Genomic DNA, 13,959 nt, shown 5'->3' with positions numbered 1-13,959 from the left:
CCAATTGTGCGCCGCACTATGGGACTCCCAATCACTGCCGGTTGTGATACAGCCTGGAATCGAACCAGGGTCTGTAGTGACGCCTCTAGCACTGAGAACAGTGCCTTAGACCGCTGCACCACTCTGGAACCCCCAAAATATGTTAATGTATTTTACTGTCTATAATCACAGTTTTGGTTCACCTTTCAGAGTGATGGTGTGTGTGTGTGGGTGGGTGGGTGGGTGGGTGGGTGGGTGGGTGCGTGCGTGCAAGTGTCAGACTGAAAATCAGTGTGGCTTTTTGTTATTGCTGGCTGTGAGGCTAGATGGACTTGGACAGACTAGCATAATAGACGGAGCCTTGGGTGGCTGCTCTCGGTCTTCTTTTAGCTAGATCTAGCTCGTAAATCATAGCAAATATGTGTCTTTTAATTTTTCAAATTTAATCCTTGACTGTCTGTCATCTCCCGATTTGACTTGAGGATCACATCATGTTATCACTGATTTTATTTTTGCACAAAATGATTGCAAGAAGACAGATCTACAGCAAAAATGTGATTGAACTGTAGTAAATCAATGTATGACTTTGTAGATTCGTTGCCAAAGACAACATATTGTTTTAATAAGAAGGTTTGTCAAAGACAACGTATTGTTTTAATAATAAGGGTTGTCAAAGACAAAGTATTGTTTTAATAATAAGGGTTGTCAAAGACAAAGTATTGTCTTAATAATAAGGGTTGTCAAAGACAAAATATTGTTTTCATAATAAGAGTTGTCAAAGACAAAGTATTGTTTTAATAATAAGGGTTGTCAAAGACAATGTATTGTTTTAATAATAAGGGTTGTCAAAGACAAAAGTATTGTTTTAATAATAAGGGTTGTCAAAGACAAAATATTGTTTTCATAATAAGAGTTGTCAAAGACAAAGTATTGTTTTAATAATAAGGGTTGTCAAAGACAATGTATTGTTTTAATAATAAGGGTTGTCTAAGAATAAAGAGAGCTGATATATGACTGGTGATGAATGGGGTTTCTACAGCTACAACAGCCAGGCATCCCTAGGGGTTCTACTACCCAGCTAGTACCCCCATATTGAGAACCATCTGTTTCTCTTGAACGATAGTAACAGTTACGGGTGGTTCAATCAAAGGTCACGAGTAGAGCGGTAGATTGAAGAGCAGTCTGGGAAGTGGAGTTTTACTCCACGAGAGAGCAGGAAACTGCAGGCAATAGAGACGGTACTCCTGCATGAGTTCACCTTCACATTTATAACTACCCTCAAAAACAGCTATTTAGCTTATCCTCCGGATTCCTTACATCATGAACGGGTCAGCAATGTACACTGCGCCTATCGTGCTGGATATAAAGTTGAAAAGAGGACCACAAGGTAAGAAAATAGCTTTCATTCGCAACTCCGACAAATCTGTTAGTTGGCAAGCTTGCAAACGGATGGCCTGGATAGCTAACTAGCTAGTTAACTGTTGTTAGCTAGCTGGCTCTCTATTTAATTTATGCCAATTTGGTAGCTAATTTGGATATTGCAAATAGGCTTCAATTTGAACGCCACGAAATCGGGTTTTTCTACTGAGCCAAATGAGGATCTAGCTAGCAGCTAGCAATGCTAACTACACTGAACTAAAATATAAACGCAACAAACAATGTCAAAGATTTTACAGTACATATAGTTACAGTACATATAAGGAAACCAGTCAATTGAAATTAATTAATTAGACCCTAATCTATGGATTTAACATGACTGGGAATACAGATATACAGTACCAGTCAGAAGTTTGGACACCTCATTCCAGGGTTTTTCTTTATTTGGGCTGTTTTCTACATTGTAGACTAATAATGAAGACATCAAAACTATGAAATAACACATTGAATCATGTAGTAATCAAAAAAGTGTTAAACAAATCAAAGTATTTTATATTTGAGATTCTTCAAAGTAGCCACCCTTTGCCTTGACAGCTTTGCGCAGGCTTGGCATTCTCTCAACCAGCTTCATGAGGTAGTCACCTGGTATGCATTTCAATTAACAGGTGTGCCTTGTTAATTTGTGGAATTTCTTTCCTTAATGCGTTTGAGACTATCAGTTGTGTTGTGACACGTAGGGGTGGTATACAGAAGATAGCCCTATTTGGTAAAAGACCAAGTCCATATTATGGCAAGAACAGCTCAAATAAGCAAAGAGAAATGACAGTCTATAATTATTTTAAGACATGGTCAGTCATTTCAAGAACTTTGACAGTTTCTTCAAGTGCAGTTGCAAAAACCATTAAGCGCTATGATGAAACTGGCTCACATGAGGACCGCCACAGGAATGGAAGACCCAGAGTTACATCTGCTGCAGAGGATATGTTCATTAGTTACCAGACTCAGAAATTGCAGCCGAAATAAATGCTTCACAGAGTTAAAGTAACAGACACATCTCAACATCAACTGTTCAGAGGAGACTGTGAATCAGACCTTCATGGTCGAATTGCTGCAAAGAAACCACTACTAAAGGACACCAATAAGAAGAGACTTGCTTGGGCCAAGAAACACGGGCAATGGACATTAGACCGGTGGAAATCTGTCCTTTGGTCTGATGAGTACAAATTTGAGATTTTTGGTTCCAACCGCCATGTGTTTACGAGACGCAGAGGTGGTGAATGGATGATCTCTGCATTTATGGTTCCCACTGTGAAGCACGGAGGTGTGATGGTGTTGGGGTGCTTTGCTGGTGACACGGTCAGTGATTTATTTAGAATTCAAGGCACACTTAACAAGCATGTCTACCACAGCATTCTGCAGCGATATCCCATCCCACTACCATTTGTTTTTCAACTGGACAATAACCCAACACACCTCCAGGCTGTGTAAGGGCTATTTGACAAAGAAGGAGAGTGATGGAGTGCTGCATCAGATGACCTGGCCTCCACATTCACCCAACCTGAACCCAATTGAGATGGTTTAGGATGAGTTGGACCGCAGAGTGAAGAAAAAGCAGCCAACAAGTGCTCAGCGTATGTGGAACTCCTTCAAGACTGTTGGAAAAGCATTCCAGGTGAAGCTGGTTGAGAGAATGCCAAGAGTGCAAAGCTGTCATCAAGGCAAAGGATGGCTACTTTAAAGAATCGAACATATATTTTGATTTGACACTTTTTAGGGGGGGGGGTTACTACATGTTTCCATATGTGTTATTTCATAGTTTTGATGCCTTCACTATTATTCTACAATGTAGAAAATTGCAGAAATCAAGAAAAACCTTTGAGTGAGTAGGTGTGTCCAAACTTTTAACTGGTACTGTACATATTTACCTCAATTAAATCGTACCCCTGCACATCGACTCGGTACCCCGTGTATATAGCCAAGTTATCGTTTCTCATTGTGTACTTGTTACGTGTTTGACTTTGCTATTATTTGTTAATTTTCTTTTTCTCTGCGTGGTTGGGAAGGGCGGGTTAGTATACACTTGTTGTTTATGAAGCATGTGACAAATACAAATGAGGTTTTTCTAGTCACCTCCAATGAGAATACCTTTATGTAGCTAGCTAGCTCGCCTCAATCTAAATGTATTGGTCACATACACATGGTTAGCAGATGTTGATGCGAGTGTAGCGAAATGCTTGTGCTTCTAGTTCCGACCATGCAGTAATATAATAATAATATCTAACAAGTAATATCTAACAATTTCACAACTACCTTATACACACACAAGTGTAAATGAATGAATAAGAATATGTACATATAAATATTAGAGGTTGACCGATTATGATTTTTCAACGACAATACCGATTATTGGAGGACCAAAAAAAGCCGACACCGATTAATCGGCCGATTTAAATTAAATAAATAATAATAATAATAAGAAAGAATAATAATAATAATAAAAAAAGAATAATAATTGTAATAATGACAATTACAGCAATACTGAATGAACACTTATTTTAACTTAATATAATACATAAATACATTTTGCCTCAAATAAATAATGAAACATGTTCAATTTGGTTTAAATAATGCAAAAACAAAGTGTTGGAGAAGAAAGTAAAAGTGCAATATGTGCCATGTAAAAAAGCTAACGTTTAAGTTCCTTGCTCAGAACATGAGAACATATGAAAGCTGGTGGTTCTTTTTAACATGAGTCTTCAATATTCCCAGGTAAGAAGTTTTAGGTTGTAGTTATTATAGGACTATTTCTCTCTATACGATTTGTATTTCATATACCTTTGACTATTGGATGTTCTTATAGGCACTTTAGTATTGCCAGTAACAGTATAGCTTCCGTCCCTCTCCTCGCCCCTACCTGGGCTCGAACAAGGAACACAACGACAACAGCCACCCTCGAAGCAGCGTTACCCATGCAGAGCAAGGGGAACAACTACTCCAAGTCTCAGAGCGAGTGACGTTTGAAACGCTATTAGCGCGAACCCCGCTAACTAGCTAGCCATTTCACATCGGTTACACCAGCCTAATCTCGGGAGTTGATAGGCTTGAATTCATAAACAGCAGAGCTGCTGGCAAAACGCACGAAAGTGCTGTTTGAATGAATGCTTACGAGCCTGCTGGTGGCCACCATCGCTCAGTCAGACTGCTCTATCAAATCATAGACTTAATTATAACATAATAACACACAGAAATACGAGCCTTAGGTCATTAATATGGTCGAATCTGGAAACTATCATCTCGAAAACAAAACATTTATTCTTAAAGTGAAATACGGAACCGTTCTGTATTTATCTAACGGGTGGCATCCATAAGTCTAAATATTCCTGTTACATTGCACAACCTTCAATGTTATGTCATAATTACGTAAAATTCTGGCAAATTAGTTCACAATGAGCCAGGCGGCCCAAACTGTTGCATATACCCTGACTCTGCGTGCAATGAACACAAGAGAAGTGACACAATTTCACCTGGTTAATATTGCCTGCTAACCTGGAATTATTTTAGCTAAATATGCACGTTTAAAAATATATACTTCTGTGTATTGATTTTAAGAAAGGCATTGATGTTTATGTTTAGGTACACGTTGGAGCAACGACAGTCCTTTTTCGCGAATGCGCACTGCATCGATTATATGCAACGCAGGACACGCTAGATAAACTAGTAATATCATCAACCATGTGTAGTTATAACTAGTGATTATGATTGATTGATTGTTTTTTATAAGATAAGTTCAATGCTAGCTAGCAACTTACCTTGGCTTCTTACTGCATTCGCGTGACAGGCGGGCTCCTCGTGAGGCAGGTGGTTAGAGCGTTGGACTAGTTAACTGTAAGTTTGCAAGTTCAAATCCCCGAGCTGACAAGGTACAAATCTGTCGTTCTGCCCCTGAACAAGGCAGTTAACCCACCGTTCCTAGTCATTGAAAATAAGAATGTGTTCTTAACTGACTTGCCTAGTTAAATAAAGGTGTATAAAAAATATTTAAAAAATCAGCGTCCAAAATTACCGATTTCCGATTGTTATGAAAACCCTAATTAGTCGGCCATTCCGATTAATCGGTCAACCTCTAATAAATATATGAATGAGTGATGGCCGAACGGCATAGGCAGGATGCAGTAGATGGTATAGAGTACTGTATATACATATGAGATGAGTAATGTAGGGTATGTAAACATGATATAAAGTGCATTGTTTAAAGTGACTAGTGATACATTTATTACATCCAATTTTTAATTATTAATGTGGCTAGAGATTTGAGTCAGTATGTTGGCAGCAGTCACTCAATGTTAGGGATGGCTGTTTAACAGTCCGATGGCCTTGAGATAGAAGCTGTTTTTCAGTCTCTCTGTCCCAGCTTTGATGCACCTGTACTGACCTCGCCTTCTGGATGATAGCGGGGTGAACAGGCAGTGGCTCGGGTGGTTGTTGTCCTTGATGATCTTTTTGGCCTTCCTGTGACATCGGGTGGTGTAGGTGTCCTGGAGGGCAGATAATTAGCCCCCAGTGATGCGTTGTGCAGACCTCACTACCCTCTGGAGAGCCTTGCGGTTGTGGGCGGAGCAGTTGCCGTACCAGGCGGTGATACAGCCCGACAGGATGCTCTCGATTGTGCATCTGTAAAAGTTTGTGTGTTTTTGGTGACAAGCCAAATTTCTTCTGCCTCCTGAGGTTGAAGAGCACAACATGCTGTCTGTGTGGGTGGACCATTGTAGTTTGTCTGTGATGTGTACGTCGAGGAACTTAAAGCTTTCCACCTTCTCCACTACTGTCCTGTCGATGTGGATAGGGGGGTGCTCCCTCTGCTGTGTCCGGAAGTCCACGATTATCTCCTTTGTTTTGTGGACGTTGAGTGAGAGGTTATTTTCCTGACACCACTCTCCGAGGGGCCTCACCTCCTCCCTGTAGGCCGTCTCGTCGTTGTTGGTATTCAAGCCCACCACTGTAGTGTCGTCTGCAAACTTGATGATTGAGTTGGAGGCGTTCATGGCCACGCAGTCATGGGTGAACAGGGAGTACAGGAGAGGGCTGATAATGCACCTTTGTGGGGTCCCAGTGTTGAGGATCAGCGGAGTGGAGATGTTGTTTCCTACATTCACCACCTGGGGGCGGCCCGTCAGGAAGTCCAGGACCCAGTTGCACAGGGCGGGGTCGAGAGCCAGGTTCTCGAGCTTAATGTCGAGTTTGGAGGGCACTATGGTGTTAAATGCTGAGCTGTAGTCAATGAACAGCATTCTTACATAGGTGTTCCTCTTGTCCAGATGGGTTAGGGCAGTGTGACTGCGTCGTCTGTGGACCTATTGGGGTGGTAAGCAAATTGGAGTGGGTCTAGGGTGTCAGGTAGGGTGGAGGTGATATGGTCCTTGACTAGTCTCTCAAAGCACTTCATGATGACTGAAGTAAGTGCTACGGGGCGATAGTCATTTAGTTCAGTTACCTTTGCTTTCTTGGGTACAGGAACAATGGTGGCCCTCTTGAAGCATGTGGGAACAGCAGACTGGGATAAGGATTGATTGAATATGTCTGTAAACACCAACCAACTGGTCTGCGCATGCTCTGAGGTGGCGGCTAGGGATGCCGTCTGGGCCGGCAGCCTTGCGAGGGTTAACACGTTTAAATGTTTTACTCGCGTTGGCCGCGGTGAAGGAGAGTCCGCAGGTTTTGGTAGCGGGCCATGTTGGTGGCACTGTATTGTCCTCAAAGCGAGCAAAGAAGTTGTTTAGTTTTGTCTGGTAGCAAGACATCGGGAACCGCGAAGGGGCTGGTAATTACAAGACGAGTTGAGTTAAACTAGCGTTTCCATGGCTTTTCCATTTTTCCATTTTTTTTTGTGAGAAGTTGACCGCTCTACCGCACCTGCAATATTATTTTATGACAAGACTGACCGCGTGGAAGGGAATTTACAGGCTACTTCTGGAATGCTTCCGCTTGAACCTTGTCCCACATAAATAACATTGTAATCAGCAAACTTCTCCTTCAGTCCACACCTCTCCTGACCTGTCTCCAACTAATACTTGCTGCGCTACCATAGTTACGTAACTTTCTCCATAGAGATAGAACACTTTATATTTCTCTATGTTCTTTTCCTCTTTGAATATCCAGACGGTAAATCAGTTTATTTATTTATTTCACCTTTATTTAACCAGGTAGGCTAGTTGAGAACAAGTTCTCATTTACAACCACACCTAGGTGTACATGTCCACATATTCTAAGTCAGAACCATCCAGAGTAGTGATGCTGTCAGTCAACAAATGTCCATGTAATGAGAACTCCATACTAAAGTACTCACCTGAGAACTTTCACTTTCATTTCCTGTTCACTCTCTCCCCACCCCCCCTCTCTCACGGCCTCTTTCCCTCCCCCCCTCTCTCTCTCTCTCTCCCTCACCCCTCTCTCTCTCCCCCACCCCCTCTCCACCTCCCTCTCTCCCTCGGCCCTTTCCCTCCCCCTCTCTCTCCCCCCCCCTTTCCCTCCAGGTCTGGGTTTAACATCGTTGGGGGTCTGGACCAGCAGTATGTCCTGAATGACAGTGGGATCTATGTGGCTAAAATCAAAGAGAATGGCGCTGCAGCCATGGATGGAAGATTACAAGAGGGAGACAAGATATTGGCGGTAAACATTGACTTTCACTTATTTCTTTTTTTTAGGTTTAGAGAAGATAATCTCGTCCCCACCGGCTCAATTGCTAGAGAGCCGACTGGTGGACTAGATTAGGGAGCAGAGGCTAAGAAGGGGGAATGTAAAATGTGATGTTTGAATCGACCAATCAATCGTCTATCTGGGAAACTTGTATTAGGCTTGAGATTCCAGCTATCTACTGTAGGAATTGTGGCTTTAATTACATGAGCCTTTTCTCTGCAAGGGATATCCTAAATGATCATGGTACTATCAATTATAGTCCTCGCAAATGTATCAAGCTCCATGATGTTATTTTCCTCTTGTGTTATGTAGATTAACGGCCACAAGCTGGAGAACCTGTCCCACGGTGCAGCAGTGGAGCTCTTCACGTCAGCAGGAGAGGACGTGCAGCTACGCGTACAGCAGAGGGTGTGTGGGACAACCGCAGGCTCTTTTAATCACTCATCTGGGACTTCTCAATCAGCTGTCTTGGGGCAGGGCGGGTCATGTTCACTAGGGCACATTGTAGCAAAGTGTTTTGCAACTGATAACAAAAAGAAGCATTTCTTATTGGACACATTCAGATATATATATATATATAGCCTAGCGCTGAACACAACTCAGATATGGTATAAGATGTGTTATTTTGTTGCCCCTGAAGATCTCTCTCTCTCTCTCTGTTCCAACAGCCCACCATGGTCATGAATGTTCCCACCAGTTCCAGGCCTGACGCTGACTCTTCGGTCTCCTCCTTGGGAATACTTGTGGCTGTCCTGGGAGCTGCTGCAGCCGTTACTTTCCTCTACATACGCTTCCAGCCACAACTGAGGAGGCACTTTTAACACACTAACTTTCTCCTCAAAGCATTTTTTTTTAAGAGCAAAAGCTGGGACTGAACTTTGCTGAAGGCCAAAAAAAAAAAAAAAGAGAGGGGAAGAAACGAACTAGAAAGAAAAGTAAGCCACGTCTCCAATTTATAGTTGTTCATATGGTTAGAATTATAATTATGCATTTTTTTCCCCCCCTGTGTATTTTGTGATTTATCATAGCTGCTTAATTAACCCAAATGCTAAAAGTACTTCTCTTGCCACAGGGATAACACTCATGACATGACGAGTTAACTTTGTCGTTGTATAACAAAGAAAGATGTAGGCTTCACAATAAACATGGCCGTCCTACTGCTGAGCGGAGCTCCTCAGACAGAAGGACTTGGCGGTTAAAATGCGTGTTTATTCCAAATTATATAATTTTATATCCGTCAAGAGGGGAGAGATTTATTTGTAGAGTTTCTAGGCAGAGTTTGAGCCCTGACTCACTCTACCCGGCTCATTAGTCTCGTGTTCTCACAGGGAGTTTTTTTTTGGAAAGACCATGTTGTGTTCAGTCACTCGGAGGACCTTTGTAACTGAGTGGCTGATCTGTTTTGGGGGAGCGTGGCTATGAGAACTCACTCACTGTATTTTGATTTAGCTAGTCTGTTTATACAGATGCATATTAGCTATGTGTTTTTGTTTTCATATTTCTGTTTGTTTATGTTTTGTCCCCCCTGTCGTAAAACCGTCTCTATAATGTAGCAAAAATACTTCCAGGTGCAGTAGCTGTATATGTGTAAAGGTAACGTTTGGGCTCCTGGCGTTGGGAGGTGATTCAAACTGGTCACAATGACATGGTGGATGTTCAATCAGTGATGTGCTGTGAACATAGTAGCCTGGTCCCAGATCTGGTGTATCCTCCTGTAGCCTGGTCCCAGACCTGGTGTCTCCTCCTGTAGCCTGGTCCCAGACCTGGTGTCTCCTCCTGTAGCCTGGTCCCCAGATCTGGTGCTCCTCCTGTAGCTGGTCCCAGACCTGGTGTTCCTCCTGTGCCTGGTCCCAGACCTGGTGTCTCCCCTGTAGCCTGGTCCCAGACCTGGTCCTCCTCCTGTAGCCTGGCCCAGACCTGGTGTCTCCTCCTGTAGCCTGGTCCCAGACCTGGTGTCTCCTCCTGTAGCTGGTCCCAGACCTGGTGTCTCCTCCTGTAGCCTGGGTCCCAGACCTGGTGTCTCCTCCTGTAGCCGGGTCCCAGATCTGGTGTCTCCTCCTGTAGCCGGGTCCCAGACCTGGTGTCTCCTCCTGTAGCCTGGTCCAGATCTGGTGTCTACTCCTGTAGCCGGGTCCAGATCTGGTGTCTCCTCCTGTAAGCCTGGTCCCAGATCTGGTGTCTCCTCCTGTAGCCTGGTCCCAGACCTTGTGTCTCCTCCTGTAGCCTGGTCCAGACCTGGTGTCTCCTCCTGTAGCCTGGTCCCAGACTGGTGTCTCCTCCTGTGCCGGTCCCAGATCTGGTCTCCTCCTGTAGCCGGGTCCCAGATCTGGTGTCTCCTCCTGTAGCCTGGTCCCAGATCTGTGTCTCCTCCTGTAGCCTGGTCCCAGACCTGTGGCTCCTCCTGTAGCCGGTCCAGATCTGGTGTCTCCTCCTGTAGCCTGGTCCCAAATCTGGTTGTTCTCTTGCCTATTCCATTGCTGTCCCATCAAGCCAAACAGTTTGGCGTGACAAGGGTTAGCATGATGGCACAAATCGACTGGCACTGAGGTTGATGTAAACCAGGCATCTCTTTAGAGTGTATCCACGTTGTTGAGCATGTCACCCCACGTGTTATGTGTCTGAAAGAGAGATGGTATCTAATCTAATCCAGATGTGTGCATCACGTAAACAGTACGGCCGTAGGCTACATGTTTATGGAAAGGGAAATATGTTCGCTTAATCTATTGCTTTCTGTTTGTTTGCAACTGGAAACTAAATTATTGTGACTTTCAAAGGAATGACGAAAGGTCAAAGAACTCTATGGAAGCCATTCTGTTGATCCAGTGCTCTGATAACGTCCTGATGCTGCCACCTAGTGAACGTTTAGCATTCCTGCAGCTCATCCAATCCACTGTAACAGACGCTGGACTAACTAGGTGTCATAGGGTGTGCAGCAGGCCCTGTTTGTCATAGTGTCTCCTCTTGTAGCCTGGTCCAGATCTGGTGTCTCCTCCTGTAGCCTGGTCCCAGACCTGGTGTCTCCTCCTGTAGCCTGGTCCCAGACTGGTGTCCCTCCTGTAGCCTGGTCCCAGACCTGGTGTCTCCCCTGTAGCCTGGTCCCAGACCTGGTGTCTCTCCTGTAGCCTGGTCCCAGATCTGGTGTCTCCTCCTGTAGCCTGGTCCCAGATCTGGTGTCTCCTCCTGTAGCCTGGTCCCAGACCTGGTGTCTCCTCCTGTAGCCTGGTCCCAGACCTGGTGTCTCCTCCTGTAGCCTGGTCCCAGACCTGGTGTCTCCCTCTGTAGCCTGGTCCCAGACTCTGGTGTCTCCTCTGTAGCCTGTCCCAGACCTGGTGCTCCTCCTCTGTACCGCCTGGTCCCAGACCTGGTGTCTCCCCTCCTGTAGCCGGGTCCCAGACCTGGTGTCTCCTCCTGTAGCCTGGTCCCAGACCTGGTGTCTCCTCCTGTAGCCTGGTCCCAGACCTGGTGACCTAAATGGCGCCATATTCCCTATCTAGTGCATTGCTTTTGACCAGGACCCAATAGGTAGTGCTGCTGGAGCGCGAGGGAGCAGCGCTCTTTTCAATTTGAGAATACACACAGCTGGTAAAAAATATTTCTGTAAAGTTACATCTGATAAATACTAAATATTTCAAATTTAATTACCTCAGAAATTCCATGAAAAACCAAATAAATATGTATATCAGCCTAAAGGTAACCAACTCGCTTAGTGCACTGCCGAACTGCGGCAACAAGTGGCAGAAAATAGGGCGGGTATTGAGAACGGGCTAGGTGGCGTGTTCTTTCCTGGTCCAACACGCTCTGCGCTCACTTCGAGTGGGCCAAAACATAACAAGAACAGACAGAAAACTAGAGGTGGTTACTAAAACGACTGTCCTCAAAACCCTTGTAATGAACTCACCTTGTCTTGAGTGTAGCCTATGTCTTGCAATATCACATAGGCCTAATGATTTAACCAGTATTTTACGTAAAATAACCAAATATAATAGCGTATGCTATAGCATAGAAGTAGGCCTATATTACTGTAACACTAAAAAAACACTTATTTATAAGCTTTTAGGATCCACATTGAAGCTGAGCAGTCACATTTCTTCCCGTCGTTGAGTTTTGGCCGCGTGTACCACTAGGCAGGATATAGCCTACGCTTTCTATGATCGAAAACAAAACACACGAAAGACTAATAGTTTAACACCGTCTGTTCTAATTCGCTCACGAAACAGTAATTCCTGAATATCTAAATGCCTGTGGTATTGGGTTTCACCTGTATGTATGTAGGTGTGTGACTCTGCTGAATTATAGAAAGTTAATGAGTTCAATAAGTAAGTGTGTCACTTGGACAGCGATAATATAGCGGCAATGTCAATGCTGTGTGTTTTTTTGATGACGTTAGGGCACCTCTTAAATTCATGTTGAATTTGCGTGCACCAGCATGAGTCATTTGTAATGTAAATTTAGACTGTTCATGTATCACCTTGGACTGGAGTCAGGACACTCAACTGGGCCTCAATCAGACTTGAGTACAGAATATCACCTCTCCAAACGGATTGTTTGTTTCAAATGGCATGAATGATTATTGGTGTAACAAATGAATTGCTGTGGAGTTTTAACCTAGTTTGGTTGCCAGATCTCTACACGTTGTCCATGAAACAAAAATCAAGCTAGTATGAAAATAGATGACATGTATACTAAAAAAAGCTGCCCCCTCTGTTTATTCTGCTTCTATGTTGTCCACCAGTTTGGTGCAGTATAGTTCCCCTTTTGATCGAATGAAACCTTGCCGTAAATTGTATTTAATTTGGTTAGTGAACTTTTGTGGAGCAGAAGACATTGTTGCCCTATTCTCACTTGACTTGATACTAAACGTTAGGGAACTAGAATGAACATTGGGACTTGTGATGTGGTGTAATGATTTTTATGGGAATATAAGATGAAAGATCAAATAAAAGCCTAACAAGTTATGTTTTGTACTAGATATTTTCTAGACAAGGAGGATGAATTTGTAGCTGCTTTTAGTGTAGCTAAGTGGGGTTAAACCTGAGTGACAGTGTCTCTGTGCTATCTTGTCGTTCCATTGGCTTGACATCGCGCAATGGGATGCCATCAAGTAGAAGTATTTTGTATTTACTGTGGGCACTGACAAAACACTTGTAGAGCCTGTGGTGGGCAAGAATCTAAAGGGAAATAATGGTATTATATGGAGTCACAGACACTAACAATGACTAATCTAGTTGTGTCCCAAATGGCACCCTATTCCCTATGTAGTGCCTACATAAGCCTCTGATCAAAAGTAGTGCAGTAGATAGGGAATAGGGTGCCATTTGGGACGATACTATGTGTTTGTTTTAATTTAAAACACATTAGGTGTCTGAAATAACTCACTTTCATTATCTTTCCTTTTATGTATTTTCTGTAAGAGACATACTGAATGCAGTATTCAAGTTCACAATTCATGTACGTTTTGCCCTATATCGTTGTTAGCCAGTACTATATTTTTGGGATTATCAATGTTATGCATTGTATAATTTTTTGCCTTAAAATAAAGCAGTATTTTGTTTTCAAATTGAATAAAACAATCAAATAAATAAACCTTTTATGGTCAGCATAATGTTTCCCCTTTTTTTCTTCTTGCAAGTACTTGTATGTCCTTGTCTCCTACTGTATATGTCCTTGTCTCCTACTGTATATGGCCTTGTCTCCTACTGTATATGGCCTTGTCTCCTACTGTATATGGCCTTGTCTCCTACTGTATATGTCCTTGTCTCCTACTGTATATGTCCTTGTCGCCTACTGTATATGTCCTTCAAGCAAGTATTAATTTGTGTTGTAATGCACTGTACCTGGGGCGGCAGGTAGCCTAGTGGTTAGAGCGTTGGGCCAGTAACCAAAAGGTTGCAGATCGAATCCCCGAGCTGA

At 43.3% G+C, this 13,959-nt stretch overlaps 1 protein-coding gene across 1 annotated transcript; it reads left to right on the top strand.

The window, feature by feature from the left end:
* Positions 1–1,139: 1,139 nt before the first annotated feature.
* On the top strand, positions 1,140–9,858 carry synj2bp (synaptojanin 2 binding protein). Its single transcript, XM_024136554.2, has 4 exons — positions 1,140–1,369; positions 7,889–8,022; positions 8,362–8,457; positions 8,718–9,858. Exons 1-4 carry the CDS (start codon positions 1,300–1,302, stop codon positions 8,868–8,870), a joined length of 453 nt encoding a protein of 150 aa, XP_023992322.1. The 5' UTR covers positions 1,140–1,299; the 3' UTR covers positions 8,871–9,858.
* Positions 9,859–13,959: the final 4,101 nt, after the last annotated feature.

This window comes from Salvelinus sp. IW2-2015, unplaced genomic scaffold (assembly GCF_002910315.2).
Source record: "Salvelinus sp. IW2-2015 unplaced genomic scaffold, ASM291031v2 Un_scaffold957, whole genome shotgun sequence".
Classification (NCBI taxonomy): Eukaryota; Metazoa; Chordata; class Actinopteri; order Salmoniformes; family Salmonidae; genus Salvelinus; species Salvelinus sp. IW2-2015.
Note: the sequence above shows the minus strand (reverse complement) of the source record. Positions and strands in the feature narration are given on the sequence as shown.